This window comes from Acinonyx jubatus, chromosome D1, assembly GCF_027475565.1.
Source record: "Acinonyx jubatus isolate Ajub_Pintada_27869175 chromosome D1, VMU_Ajub_asm_v1.0, whole genome shotgun sequence".
NCBI classification, from domain to species: Eukaryota; Metazoa; Chordata; class Mammalia; order Carnivora; family Felidae; genus Acinonyx; species Acinonyx jubatus.
In genome coordinates this window covers 9,961,300-9,973,333 of record NC_069390.1, presented here as the reverse complement: position 1 = coordinate 9,973,333, position 12,034 = coordinate 9,961,300, and the positions used below count along the sequence as shown (strand labels likewise).

At 42.6% G+C, this 12,034-nt stretch overlaps 1 protein-coding gene across 2 annotated transcripts in view; it reads left to right on the top strand.

Moving 5' to 3' along the window:
• The window catches only part of SDHAF2 (succinate dehydrogenase complex assembly factor 2), a 14,853-nt gene extending 2,819 nt beyond the window's left edge, over positions 1-12,034 (top strand). The window contains exons 2-5 of one of the 2 annotated variants that reach the window (XM_027045600.2): positions 566-643; positions 976-1,199; positions 1,284-1,393; positions 10,480-12,034. In XM_027045600.2, the coding sequence (XP_026901401.1) occupies positions 566-643; positions 976-1,199; positions 1,284-1,393; positions 10,480-10,610 (543 nt within the window). In that variant the 3' untranslated portion in view covers positions 10,611-12,034. The remainder of the gene's footprint in view (positions 1-565; positions 644-975; positions 1,200-1,283; positions 1,394-10,479) is intronic. The other variant, XM_015075413.3, reaches the window with a different exon arrangement.

The following is a 12,034-nucleotide window of genomic DNA, read 5'->3' as shown; positions in this document are numbered from 1 at the left end:
TTTCTGTTTGGTTCTTTTTAATATTTGTCTCTGTTTATATTGTCATTCCATTCATTCACTGTCTTGCAGAGCAAACTGAACATCTTGATGACAGTTGTTTTGAATTCTTTGTCAGGTAATTCATACGCCTCTGTTTCTTAAGGGTTGGCTTCTAGAGATTTATTTTGTTTCTTTGATTGGGCCATGTTTTTTCCTGTTTCTTCATGTCCCTTGCAAATTTATGTTGAATCCAGGCTTTCAAAAAAACAGTCTGCTCTCCCAGTCTTTTTAGATTGGCTTTGTGCAAGGAAAGACCTTCAGTGGTCAGCCTGGCTAAAGATTCTGGGAGCCTCTCAAACATTTTTGTGTGGATATATCTTCTCTAGGCTGGTGCATAGAAGTTCTCTATTGGAAGGATTTGCTGACTTCTTATTTCAGGAGCTTCTTACCTGGTTTCTGGATTTCTCATAAAGGGAATCGGTCCATGTATTGTTGTAGAGTTGCTGTCTCCGTGGGAGGAGGGGAGTGGGGGCTTCCTGTTCCACCATCTTGCTGGCATCACTGCCTTCTCGTTGCATCTTGATAGGTTTTACCCTTCTCTAGATTGGGAGTCTTCTGGGGATTAGGAACCATGCCGTCACTGTATACTCAGACTCTAACACAGGCAAGTAACTAAAATATATACAACACCATAAGAACTTTAAGGGAATGCAAAGGAAGGAGAAGATACTTCTGCTGGAGAATTTCTGGAAAGGTACCGGTTAAGAACACATGTGCAGTTAGGGCCGTGTTCTAGTTCTAACTGCAGTCACTATGTGGGTGACCTTGGTAATTATTTAACCTCTTCTAGCCTCAGCTTCCTAAGCTATAAAGTGGGAACAGTATCAACATAACTTCTTAAGGACTAAAGGAGATTGAATGAGCTTAGTACTTAGGAAGTGTTGAGGGAATGACAGTGACGGTAGTTATTATAAAGATGTTTGTGCTTTATTTCAGATGCTTGCTCTGCCAAGGCGCCACCTAGTGTCACCCTCGCTCAGCACGACATCATTCAGCCGTTTCTACAGAGGTGACAGCCCAACAGATTCCCAAAAAGACATGATTGAAATCCCTTTACCTCCGTGGCAGGAGCGAACTGATGAATCCATAGAAACCAAAAGAGCCCGGCTGCTCTATGAGAGCAGAAAGAGGGGAATGTTGGAAAACTGTATTCTGCTTAGGTAGGGAAATACGAGTCTCGGCATCGCTTGTCTCGTACTGGAGACCGCCTTTTCAGCTTCCTTCTCTCTCTTTCTCGTTTTTAGCCTCTTTGCTAAAGAATATCTGCACCACATGACAGAGAAACAGCTGAACCTGTATGATCGTCTGATTAATGAGCCCAGTAACGACTGGGATATTTACTACTGGGCCACAGGTACTGGGCATGATAAACAAGCAGCATGATATGAGAAATAGGATGGCTTGCGGTGATTTGCGTCTGGAATTGTAGCGTAGGCAATTTTTTTGCCGTTCATTCACGTAATGGACACTCAACCCAAACACTCTTCACATTCTTCAGAGTGAAGAAACGGTTTTGCAAAACAAGTGCAAAATGGTTTTGTTACTTAAAGTTCACTGAGGCTCCGCCTGTCCCGTCCATGTCCCAGTCAGGAGTTGACGTATAGAAGCACACACCCGATTCTTTATGGATCCTTCTTGGGAAATTCTGCACTGCGCTTCTGCTTACTTTCCATTAGCCACAGTTTAGTCACATGGCTACACCTCATCATAATGAGAAAATACTATAGTCTATGTGTCTAGGTAACTTGGGGGTTCCTTTATTATCAAGGAAAAATGAGAGAACGGGTATTAGGGGACATCGTGTCGTTTCTGTCACACTCTGGGTCTTCGGTTATTATGTTTCCACTCAATATCTGAGTCGTAAAATAGACACCATTCTGTAGGTTCCATGTGTAGGGTGTGATGGTACAGAGTCTAGAGGTTTATATAGCCATTAGAAAACCCACAAGGTGTAAACTCTTTACGCTCTGGGCTTTTAGTATTGTTGAGTATAGTTGTATTGTGTGAGCCTACCACAGTTTGTCTATCCATTGACCAGTAGAGGGATATCATGGTATTTCCAGTTTTAGGTGATTATGAATAAAGCCACTATAAATGCATATAGCTTTTTGTGGAAGTAGGTTTTAGTTTTTCTTGGGTAGATACCCAGGAGAAAGGTTAATGAATCCTGTTGTAAGTGTATGTTTATGGCAAACTTTTTCTATAATGGGACAGGTAGTAAGTAGTTTAGGCTTTGCCGACCATATAGTCCCTGGCGTGATATTCACCTCCTGCCCTTAGAGCATGCAAACTGTCACAGACGATAGGTAAACAATTGAGTGTGACTGTGATATAATAAAATTATTGACAGGCACTGAACCTTGGATTTCATATAATTTTCACGTGTCATGAAATAACTTTTTTCCTCAACCATTTAAAAGTCATCCTTAGCTCACAGGCCATAGTTTGCCGACTCCTGTGCAAGTGAAAGGGGCCAGGATCAAAGACTGGCCATACAAACTGTATGATTCCATTTGTATGATATTCTGGGAAAGGCAAAAGTGTAGGGGCATAAAACAGACCAGTGATTGCCAGGGACTGGGTGTGAAGTTCCACATCCTTACCAGCACTTGCTATTATCAGGGTTTTGTTCTTGTTTTTAGCCACTCTAAGTAAGGAGTATGCAGTGGTATTTCACTGTAGTGAATTGGCATGGCTCTGATAATTAAGGATATTGAGGCTCTTTTTTCAGTGTTTATTTGCCATTCCTATATCTTTGCTGATATGTCTCTTCAAATCTTACCCCACCTTTGTTTTTTTTCTTAATTGGGCTTGTTTTCTAATTGAGTTTTGAGTGTTCTGTATGTTGGATTCAAGTCCTTTATCAGATGATGTGTCTTACAGATTTCTTTTTACTTGTCCATGGCTTATTTTTTCATTTTCTTAACATTATTTTTCAAAGAGCAGGTTTTTTTTTTTAATGTTTATTTATGTTTGATAGAGAGAGAGACAGACAGCGTGAGTCGGGGAAGGACAGAGAGAGAGAGTCACAGAATCTGAAGCAGGCTCCAGGCTCTGAGCTGTCAGCACAGAGACCAACTTGGGGCTCAAACTCGTGACCCGTGAGATCATGACCCAAGCTGAAGTTGGAGGCTTAACCCACTGAGCCAACCAGGAGCCCCGCAAAGAGCAGTTTTTAATTTTGGTGATGTACCATGTTTTATTGGGTGATTTAGTGGATTGTGCGTTTGATACTGTATCTCAGAACTCTGCCTGATTCAAAGTCACAAAGATTTTTGCTGTTTTCTTCTAGGAATTGTATAGGTTTAGAATCACCTGTTCAGTTTCTCTAAAAAAACAAAAAAATTCTACTTGGATTTTGATTGGAATTGTGTTAAATCAACAGATCAATTTGGAAAAATTTTTTTTAGCAATTTAGAATTGTCTGATCTATGACCATGCTGTATTTCCATTTATTTAGGCCTTTGACTTCTTTAATCAGCATGTTCTCTATTGTTGTATAACAGATTACCCCAAAACTTACTGATTTAAAACAAACCCACCTTTATTATCTCATCGTTGCTGTGGGTCTGGAATCCAGGCATGGCTTAGCTGGGTCCTGTGCCTTATTCTGTCACGAGGTTACAGTCAAGGTGTCAGCCTGGGTTCGGGAGTCTCATAAGGAGGCTCAGCTAGGGAAGGAGCTGCTTCAAGTTCTCTCTGCTGTTGGCAGAATGAAGTGCCTCACAGGTTCCCCACCTGCAGGCCTGAGTTCCTTGCTGGCTGTTGCCTGGAGGCTGCCTTCTGTTCGTTGTCACCAGCGCCTCTCCCACTTGGCAGCTTGCTTCTTTGGAGCCTGCCAGCTGAGAAGGCGACAAGAGGAGTCCGCTAGTATGACAGAAGTCTCAGTGTTTTGTAACATAATCCCAGAAATGACATTCTGTTATCCTCACCACGTTCTGTTGGTTTGAATTAAAGAGTTCGGTCCAGCGCAGGATGGGGATCACACAAGGGCTTGATACCAAGAGGGGGACCTCAGTGGGGGCCATCCTAGAAGTCTGACTGCTACAATCCATGTGGTGGAGTTTTCAGCGTTATTTTGGACATCTTTTGCTGGATTTATACCTAGGTAGTTCATGTATTTTGGCGCTGTTATAAATGGTACTTTAAGAAAAGCTTCCAATCTCCCATTGTTGGTGGAATGTCAGAGTATAATTGATTTTTGTATCCTGTGACCTTGCTAAGCTCACTCAGTTCTAGAAGCTATTTTGTAGATTCTTCGGGATTTTCCATGTAGACAGTTGTGTCATTTGTGAAGAGAGATGTTTTTTTTTCTTCTTTTCCAGTCTGTATTGCACCCCCTTTATATCTTTAATTTGCTTTATTGAACTATCTGGGATGTCTCGTATGCTGAATAGCAGCAGTGAGAGCAGGCATCCTTGCTTTGTTCCCACTGTTGGGGGGAAGTATTCAGTCTTTCACCATTAAATATAACGTTAGCTGGGCACCTGGGTGGCTCAGTCGGTGAAGTGTCCGACTTCGGCTCAGGTCGTGATCTCATTGCTCGTGAGTTTGAGCCCCGCATCAGGCTCTCTGCTGTTAGCACAGAGCCCGCTTCACATCCTCTGTCCTCCTCTTTCTCTGCCCTCCCCCCGCTTGTGTGTGCATGCGTGTGTGCGTGCTCTCAAAAATGAACGTTTGAAAATAATAATAAATAAATAAATAAATAAGTAAGTAAGTAAGTAAGTAAGTTAGCTGTAGGTTAGTTGTAAATTCCTTTTATCAGATTGAGAAAATTTCCTTCTGGTTCTAGTATATTGAGTGTTTTTCCATAGATACTGAATTTTGTCAGGTGCTTTCTAGGCATTTCTGTAGAAGTGATCATTTTTTGGTCATATGATTTTTTTCCCTTTAGTTTATTGATATGATGAATTTTTGACTGATTGGTTTTCAAATATTGAACCAACCTTGCATTACCGTGCTAAACCCCACCTGGGCTTGATAGGTATTTGATTTGCTAATATTTTGAAGATCTTTGTATCTGTCTTCATGAGGGTTTTGGCGGGTAGTTATCTTGTAATGTCATCTGGTTTTGATGGGGGTCGTGCTGTCTTCATAAAATGAGTTGTGAAGTGTTCTCCTTTGTCATTTCCTGGAAGAGTATATAGAATTGGTATTATTTCTTCCTTAAATGTTTGGTAGAATGTGCTAGGGAAGCCATCTGGATCTGAGCTTTTCCCCGTTGGAAGTTTTTAACTGTGAAGTCTGATATTTTATTTTTTACTAGCTGTGGAACAATTCCTGTTACCTGTTTCTTCTTGGATGAGATTTGTTAGTTTGTGTGTCTTTAATAAGTGCCCATTATCATAAGCTGTTAAATCTAAGTTGTGGTAGTATTCCCTTTCTCTTTGAATGTCTGAAGAGCCGTAGTGAGGTCCCTCCTTTATTTTTGATGATTTATGGGTTTTTCTTTTTTTCTTGATCAGTCTGGCTAAAAGTTTATCAATTTTATTTATTTTTTCAGAGAACCAGCGTTTGATTTCATTGATTTTCTCTATTTTTCTTTTTCTAATTCCATTGATTGCTGCTCATTATTTCCTTTTTTCTGCTTGTGTTCGGCTTAATTTGCTCTTATTTTTTTAGTTTTTTAAGGGGGAGGTTGAGCTCAATGATTTGAGACCACCTTTTCTACTATACACATTTAATGCTGTGAATTTCCCTCTAAGCACTGCTTTAGCTGCATGTTGCCACTTTGGATATGTTAATGTTTTCATTTGCATTCAGTTCAGATTATTTTCTAATTTCCTTTCTGACTTCCTCTTTGATCCGTGAGTTATTTAGAAGTTTCCAGATATTTCTCTGTATTGATTCCATTGTGACCACAGAACGTACGTTGTATAGTTTTGGTTAAGTTTCTTGAAATTTGTTTTATGGCCTGAACTGTGGTCATGATACTTGATGAATGTTTCACGTGCACTTATTTGAACATAACAGGTCTTTTGCACCTGCGGGTGAAGTGTGCTGTAAATGTCAACTAGGTCAGCTTGGTTGATACTATTCTTCATGCCCTCGTATTCTGACTGGTTTTCTCTGTACATATCCTGTCAACTAATCAGAGAAGAGTGTCAGAGTCTCCAGTTGTAATTGTGGATTTGTCTGTTACTCCTTTCAATTCTCTCAGTTTTTCCTTCATGTATCTTGTAGCTCTGTGGTGTGTGAAAACATATTTAGGATTATCGTATTGATGAATTGATTCTTTTACCATTATATAATGGCTCTTTCTGTCTTTTTTTTTTTTAAGTTTATTCATTTTCAAGAGAGAGCACGAAAAAAACCACACGTGATTATGTTAGAACCACCTAGATAATTCTCCTGTCCTGAGGTTAGCCGTGCCATGTATACAGCCTGATCACGATAGTGAAGACCATTGTGCCCACAATCCTAAAGATTATGCAGGCCCTGTACACCAGGGGAGTGGGAAATACTGAGGGCCAACTTAGAAGTCTGCCTCCCACACCATTCTTTTCCTTTCCTTTGAACCTGTATTTGTCTTTATATGTATTTTTTAAATTAATTTATTTAAGTAGTCTCTATACCCAGAGTGGGGCTCAGACTCACAAACCTGAGATCCAAGAGTCGCATGCTCTGCCAACCGAGTCAGCCAGGTGGCCCATATCTTTGTCTTTATGTTTAGTTTGAGCTTCTTATCGATAGCATACGTGGTCTCTTTTTCATTCAATCTTACGGTCTCTGTCTTTCCACTGGTGTGTTATATATCATTAAGGAGCAATGTGGTTGAATTAAAATCTACCGTCTTTGTTTCCTGTTTTTTCCATCTGTTCTTTTTCCTTTCCCCCTCTCTTTCCATGTTTGTTTGTTTTTTAGCATTTTAAATTTCATACGACCTCTGTTGTTGGTTTATTATTTATACCTCTCGTTATAATTTTTCTAGTGATTGCCGTAGGGTTTACAACCTACATCCTTAATCACAGTGTCTCTTCAAGTGATCTTAGACTGAATTGTGTATGATGTAAGAACTTCACAGTAATATACTCCCAAATCCTCCCTCCCATCTTTTGTGACGCTCTTGACATACTTTTTACCTCTACTTACGCTGTAAGTCTACACTACATTTCTCCTGCTTCACTTTAAACAGTTATCTTTAGAGCAGTTTAAAATAAGGAAAAGAGTACATTATATTTTACATTTGTGTATAGATAATTATAACTCTTATATGTGTTGTGTATATGACAACAATATGTAACACAATGTGTCACATATATTTTATATTTACCTTTGTGTTATCTCTGGAGAACTTCATTTCTTTGCGTAGATCCATGTTTCTATCTGATATCATATTCCTTCTGCCTAAAGAACTTCCTTTAATATTTCTTGCAGTGCAGGTCTACTATTATGAATTTTCTCTGCTTTTGTCATTTTTAAGGGATACTTTCTTTCACTGGGTATAGAATTATAGGTTCACGGTATTTTCTTTCAGCACTTTGCAGGGGCACATTTCATTTGTCAGGCTGTTAGTGTGCAGGGTTGAGTTGGTCTGGTCAGGAGTTGAGCTGGGTTTGGGTTTGTTTTGATTACCTTCATCACAGCATTAACTTCAAATTCTGGGTACTGTTTTCTGGTTTGCATGGTTTCTGACAAGAGGTCTGCTGTGTCTTTCTTTATTCCTTTGTATGCAGTGTGTCATTTGTTTCTGAATGTTTTCAGCGTTTCATCTTTGGTTGTTAGCTGCTTGGACATGATGTGTCTTGATGTTTGTTTTGGGGATTTTTCTGCTTGGGTTCTCTGGGAATGTTGGAACCCATTACTCCATTTAATATTACCCCACAGCTTTTGGATTCTGTTTTGTGTCTTTAACTCTTTTTTTCTTTGTTTTCTTTTTTTTTTCTTTTTAAAATATTTATTTATTTAAGTAATCCCTACACCGACATGGGGCTTGAACTTACACCACAGAGATCAAGAGTCGCTTGTTCTTCCCACTGAGCCAGCCAGGCACCCCAACTCTTTTCTTTTTATGTATCAGTTTGAGGAATTTTTATTGGGTAATATTGATTGATCTGTCTTCCAATTCCCCAAATGTTGAATCTCTTGATGACCCTGTTGAGGTCAATCTGCTTTTTTGCTACTGTATTTTTATTTTTAACATTAATGTTTAACTTTTACAGTTGCTAACTCTCTGCTGAAGTTGCTTATCTGTTCCTACATTTTTGTCTACTTTTTCTACTAGAGCCTTTAACATATTAGTTACTTGAAATTCCCTAATAGTTCTAAAATCTGGGTCATCCGTGAGTGTTTTTCTGTTGATTGCTTTGTCCCTTCACAGTGTGTTGTGTTTTTCCTCTTTTGTGTGCATGTGTATCATAATTTTCGATAGAATGTTGGACATTATGAGGAAAACACTAAAGACTAAAGTAGATAGTATTTATATATGCCTAGAAATGGGCACACTTCTACTAAGCTATTAGATGGGGATCAAATCAGTCTAGTTAGGAGTAAAGCTCCCTTAGATTCTGTTTTGGTTTTGGTTTTTTAAATAGGCTCCACGTCAAGCGTGGAGCCCAGTGCAGGGCTTGAACTCACAACCCTGAGATCAAGACCTGAGCTGAGATCAAGAGTCCGACGCTTAACTGACTGAACCATCCAGGTACCCCTAAATTCTGTTACTACTTTGGTTCCCTTCACTGCACCACGAGCCTCTGTTGCTACCATGTCCTTAGAGTAGGGGCTGAGTTTCCAGAGGCATATCTCAGTGTTCCCCTTCTATGCTCAGCATTGTACCTTCCTTGTATTTCTGTGCCTCAAAAGGAATCTCTTCATGCTCTGTCCTTCCCCAGCCGTAGATTCCTGTCGCGCCCACTTGGTGCTTCCCTCCCTTGGGGCAAGGAAAGTTGGGAGGGCATTCTCTGTTATCCTGGTTCACATTCAGTCCCTGTGGCCCTGGGCTCCCAGGGGTGGACTTCTCTGGCTCTGCCTGTCCCACAGGAATAGAATTTTTTTCCTTTTCCCTTTTTACCCCTGTAGGAGGCTGGATTTGGAGACCTAGTCTCAGTCTCTTAAGGCTTTTATTCTTGAGAGGAGAAGGGTTGGGCTGGGCTTTATGCTTTTTTTTTTTTTTTTTTTGCACTGTTGGCCGCTCCCCTCCTCCTGGCCTGCCTCACTGAGGCAGGCATTCTCCAGCTTCCTGCTCTGAACCTAGTCTTTGTCAGGAGCGCATTCTGGAGGTCTGTTGACAACAGCCTGCAGGGTGTGAACTCCCCTGGTGTCTGTGGCCCACACTTGGCTCGGAGCAGTTTGTTCAAAATTGTAGCCAAACTCTTCTTACCTGTTCATGGGGTATCCAGTGTCTCTTCTTCCCACACCTGTCTTGGGCGAGCAGGTGCCCATGTGCAGTGTCTCCTTTGAGGGGCTTCTCTTCCCTTACATTTTATTCTACTTGGTTGCCCCGCGACCTCCGTTCTCTGACGACTTCACAGAAAGTCGTGCTCTTTTGTATTTTATCTGGCTTTTGTTGTCAGGATGAGCGCAGCGTTCTCTTGAACTTTCACTGTCTTTGGGGGAAGCCTGAATCTCCTGGACTTTATCTTTATCGCCACAGAAAACAGATGCCAGGTCCATTGGACGCCGGGCTCTGTGCTGAGTGAGGGGGAATCGGGCATTGTTTTGAGGAATTCCCTCTCCCAGCATTGTGGTCTTGATAGGAGGGTCATTCTCCAGCACGTTATTACCCAAGCTTTCCCAGCGGGAGGCTTTGCTTGTAATTTGAACCTTAGGTGAGTGTCTCAAGTTGGAGAGAGAGGTTGGAGGTGAAGGTGCTTACTGGGATTCCCTTGTGTGCTCCCAAGATGACGCTCTTGTGTTTCTGCCCTCGATGCTGTTCCGTTGTCTGTCCATTCAAGTCTGGTTCTCCGGGTTTATGTCCATTTTGTGTGCATAGCCTTGCAATGCATTCCTTTTTGCTTAAGTCAGTAGAGCTACTAGTTTGTCATGTACAACTGAGGATTTTTGCCTCGGGAAGTCCATAGGCTGGAAGGGGAAACACAACACCCAGAAAACCAGAGAATACCAAGTGCAGAGCAAAACGGTGCAGCTGAGCTGGGACGGTCCAGGGGTCGGCAGACTTGTCCCTAAAAGACCAGACGGTGAATACTTTTTGTCTTGTGGCCATACGGTCTCTGTCGCGGCTACTCAACCCTGCCGTGGTAGTGCCACAACAGCCACGGACAGTGTGTCAACAGATGGGAGCGGCTGTTCCGATAGGACTGGTTACAAATACGGGCTGCCATAGTTTGCTGACTCCCGGTGGAGGCTGCCATGTATACTTAGAGGGAGGATGGAGACAGTCTATGTATCTACTGGTTCTTTGCCAAGGCTAGAGTTTCAGGTTTCAAGGTCCTTGTGCCTGAGTATTGACTGACATTCTTTCTGTCTATCCTTCTCTTGCAGAAGCAAAACCAGCCCCAGAAATCTTTGAAAACGAAGTCATGACGATGCTCAGAGACTTCGCTAAAAACAAAAACAAAGAGCAGAGACTGCGTGCCCCGGATCTTGAATACCTCTTTGAAAAGCCTTGTTGAGCTGTGCACTGCTGCCTGCCACGGGGGCTCAGTCCACAGGCCCTAACATGATAGGCAATGGCCTTGACTTCCTGCCTCTCCTTAGCCCACCCAGACCATTCGGCTTGCCTCCAATGATGGACCCATCTCTCAGGCCGTGTAAATGTTCAGTTTGACTCATTCTGACATTTTTGTGCAGTTTTTATGCCTCAGAAGTGGTTGTCAGGGTTGCTGGCACTCAGGTCTGTTTCTGTGGCTGCTGTCTCTGGAGGCAGGCCTCTGCCACAGGAGGGCACTGTAGGTTAGCGATGGGCCTGGCTCACTGCTTCAGCCATGAGGGGTGTGTGCTCAGTGGAAAGAGGCAGCCAGCGGCCGGTCCCTGAGCAGCCCAGGGCCTTATTCAAGTGAAATTCCCCCTTCCCGCCCCCAGTGTGGTCCTTTCTACCAAGGGAAGTGGATCCAAGCCCCCTGAGCTGAATTGTTCAAAGGCACCGCAGGCAGAATGAGGGCAGCAAGCAGGAATGTGTGGGCTGAAAGGTAATTAAACCGAAAGGTAATTAAATATTAAAGAATATTTCACAAAGGAAAATCACAATGCCCCAGCCCTCGCACCATGGTTTTAATGTTGTCTATTCTCACATCATCCGTAGTCCTTTGTCTTTAGAGCGTTACAGAGTCCCAACCACAGGTTTTATTTCCATGTAGCACGGTGGCAAACTTTTTCTGCATTTCTACGGTCTTGCCAATTACTTTGGCAAGTAATTTGTCAATTTGTAGTTGACAAAGTAACAACACATGAGAAATAGCATCTTCGAGTGAATTAGTGGGAAGTGTTGAGCCCTGGAGCCCAGGAGACTCCTGTGTGGCCAGCAGTGGTGTCGCTGGAGGGGTTTTGCCCTCAGAACTGTAATCCAGTCAGAGCAGTAGTGACCCAGACTGCACTGGGACCTTCTGAAGGTGTGGACCTCACGAAGGCAGGCCAGGATTGACGAGCACACGGTGAGTGATCACAGGAGACGCCTGCAGAGAGGAAGTGTGGGCTTCCAGTTTTGGGGAGCCGTAGGGTTCCCATAGAGCCTCCTCATGGTCCTTCCTGCCCTTCAGTGCCTCCAGCTGAGGAGAGAAGAGAACGAGTCTTTACTTCTAGGACTTCGTGAAAGCCTCACAGTGCCCCTATGGAAAAGTGGTGTCATGCTAATTTTGTAGATGAGAAAGTGGGCTCAGAGTCATTTGTGCAAGGTCAAGTAGCTATTCATTCATAATTCACGGTCTCCTTTAGGGGCACCTAAAGTTAAGCATCCACTTTCAGCTCAGGGAATGATCTCACGGTTCATGAGTTCAAGCCCCACGTCGGGCTCTTTGCTGACAGTGCAGAGCCTGCTTAGGATCCTGTCTGTCTGTCCGTCTCTCCCTCTCTCTCTGCCCCTCCCCCACTCACACTTCCT